This window comes from Anopheles darlingi, chromosome 2 (genome assembly GCF_943734745.1).
Source record: "Anopheles darlingi chromosome 2, idAnoDarlMG_H_01, whole genome shotgun sequence".
Taxonomy (NCBI): Eukaryota; Metazoa; Arthropoda; class Insecta; order Diptera; family Culicidae; genus Anopheles; species Anopheles darlingi.
In genome coordinates, this window is record NC_064874.1 from 1,787,501 (window position 1) to 1,790,000 (window position 2,500).

A 2,500-nucleotide genomic window follows, 5' to 3' on the forward strand; every position below is an offset into this window, starting at 1 on the left:
AGCATGATTCCCTCGAATCTTCTTTTCCTCCCGGGTCCACCGGCGAAGTTGGCCACAGCCATCGCCATTCGGTGCTTGGCCTCTTGCGCACCTGTAGGGGAGATAAATTCGCATTCGTTACAAGCGCGCGCGATCAGTAGTAGTATACTCACCAGAGTATCCTCGAGAAAGTCCAAAATCAACTGTCCGTTTGGAACTGCAAGAAATAGAGAAGCAGGATGAGTAATGGTTGCGATCGGCACAGTATCGAATGAATGTACATACTTTTCTAGCTCATCCTTTGCCCTCAGCATCGTGTGTCCGTATCGTGCAATCAGATCTATCAGCACATCGTCCGGCTGCTCCTTCATCTCCTGTTTGTAGCCTCGATAGCTACAAATGCATAGACATGGTGAACCCAGCGTATTTGTTATGTCCACGAGAGCTAAATTTTACCTTAGAGCAGACGTTGATTCGATGGAAGCCGTAAAAACTATCACGAGTACGAGGACTGCGACGGCAGCGACCCACTTTTCGGTAACTCTGCGATCTGGAACACGAAGAAATAAAACAAATAATCGTCAAACACCATAGTTAATTCCGGTTGTCTTTATCCAAGTAACGTCGTCCTCAATCGTACAAGAAAATGCCTACCGAAAAAAAGAAGAAAGTGACTTTCCCGACAGCATTACAATCGGTTGCGCCCACGTGCTTGCGCGGATGCACATGCTGCGGTTCTATTTTTATTTCAAGCTGAAAAACAAGATGTTTTTCAAGCTGAAAAACACAAAAATCGTTCCGAAGCCTCTGCGGTATAAATGATTCTGTTTATTCTGATGATTTTATTACTTTTGGTTCTTTCCAAAAGACCCAAAAGAAAACCACGAGCCGCCGTTTCTGCTGGCCTTTTTATCCACAAACCCATGAGCCGATTTTGTGTGCGAACTGCGAGTGCGATTTTTTGAGAGAATTTTACGCAAAATGACTAGCGATAAGCCGTCACTCGAAGAATAATTAGTCATTTTGTTGATAATATTATTTATTTCAATGTAGCTCGGAAGAATCGGGACAGTTCGCGAACGCCGCGAAGGATGATCGTCGCACGGGTTTTCAATGCAGAGCGAGCGCTGGATCTCGAGCTGGCTACATAAATGCTGTCGCTTTAGGGATGCGATGCTGCTCTAACTGTTAATACGGAACCCGGAGCGCAGTCCGCGTGCTTCAAAATCATGTGATCTACTAATTATTGGTTTGTGTTACAGCTTCTGCTGGCTTGTTGCCTCAAATCAAACACTATACCCCCCACAATTTTTTAACATTCAAACCACATTCATTCAAGCTTCTACTCTCCCGGGATTCGATTCAACTTTTATCGAGGCTTTATTACACTTAAATAATGTTTTCTTTTCTTCGCTTTGTTCCTCAGAGAGTTAGTGTTGTAGTACATAGGTTTTTTTGGGTTTGATTCTGGTTCTTGCTGGCCCAGGTTGTTTGAGTAGTTTCTATTTCCCCGAATAGGTTTCGTTTAGTCCGTTGTTCTCGTTCTGTGTAGCTGCGTTCCCATACTCATTGAGGGTTGCGCCGCAGCATACTCAGCCGCTAGTGATCTCAAACGATCTTATTGCTCCAGAGTGTATAGTTAAACGAGGTAAATCAAACCTCCTGGGGAGAACACACTGTTGTTTGTTGAAAACCGGATACTTGACCACCTTTGCCGAAACCACTATGTGCAACCTGAATGACCTGCACAACAGACGGACGAAGGGCATATATTGCTTCCCTATTCCCTATTAATCCTTACTCACTGTTCCCCACCCTCTGGCCCCTCTAGATTTCCGATTTCGTTAAAAATTCGCTTCCTTCTCCTCAGCTACTCTCCCTAAGTAATGATGAAATATTAATCCAAATAAAATATAGAAATTAATGGTAGAGATAGGGCTCGATGTGGTCTTCCTCGTTGCCGCCATCATCAAATAGCGCACATCCTGCCACAAAACTGTGCTCGAGGATTGTGGAAAGGACTCGTGTACCTTTCCGACACGCCGAGGGGTGGTGCTCCTCCTAACGAGAGTATTCTGCCTCGCCCTGCGTGTGTTCCTTTCTTTGCCGTCTCCCAGGGTCTGATGACCTGACCCTTTTGTTCTTCGTATTATGGTCAATCGTGCCATTCCATTCTGTGGTAGAAGTAGTAGTAGTAGTGATAGTGTACTAGTAGTAGAGGTTGGTGATCATAAACATCATTATCAGCAGCATTCACACGATTAATAATTCCGTTTGTATTTTTCCTCTTAATTTTTCAAGTATTAAAACTGATTTTCGCAAACATCCGAACATAGTACGTAATGGGAGCGTGGTGTTTGTTAGGAAGAGGAGCAGCGGCATTAACAGTAGCAGCAAGGTGATGAAGAACTGGGCTGGATCGGCAGTAGTACCGCGCACTGGGTAGTGTAGTTAAAGAACAGTCTGCGTCTGCGGATCAGAGCCGCAAATGAAGGAAGGTAGAAGAAATGCTAATACCGAC

The 2,500-nt window shown here is 44.6% G+C and overlaps 2 protein-coding genes across 2 annotated transcripts in view; both read right to left on the reverse strand.

Moving 5' to 3' along the window:
• The window catches only part of LOC125948752 (diuretic hormone class 2), an 8,795-nt gene that overhangs the window by 193 nt on the left and 6,102 nt on the right, over nt 1-2,500 (reverse strand). The window contains exons 3-6 of the mRNA XM_049675097.1: nt 436-529; nt 265-372; nt 153-196; nt 1-91 (exon numbers count right to left, since the gene is read on the reverse strand). The exon at nt 1-91 is cut by the window's left edge and continues 193 nt beyond it. Of these exons, the coding sequence (XP_049531054.1) occupies nt 1-91; nt 153-196; nt 265-372; nt 436-529 (337 nt within the window). The remainder of the gene's footprint in view (nt 92-152; nt 197-264; nt 373-435; nt 530-2,500) is intronic.
• The window catches only part of LOC125948749 (plasminogen activator inhibitor 1 RNA-binding protein-like), a 2,922-nt gene continuing 2,657 nt past the window's right edge, over nt 2,236-2,500 (reverse strand). The window contains exon 1 of the mRNA XM_049675090.1: nt 2,236-2,500. This exon is cut by the window's right edge and continues 2,657 nt beyond it. The gene's annotated coding sequence lies outside the window, so the exon portion shown is untranslated.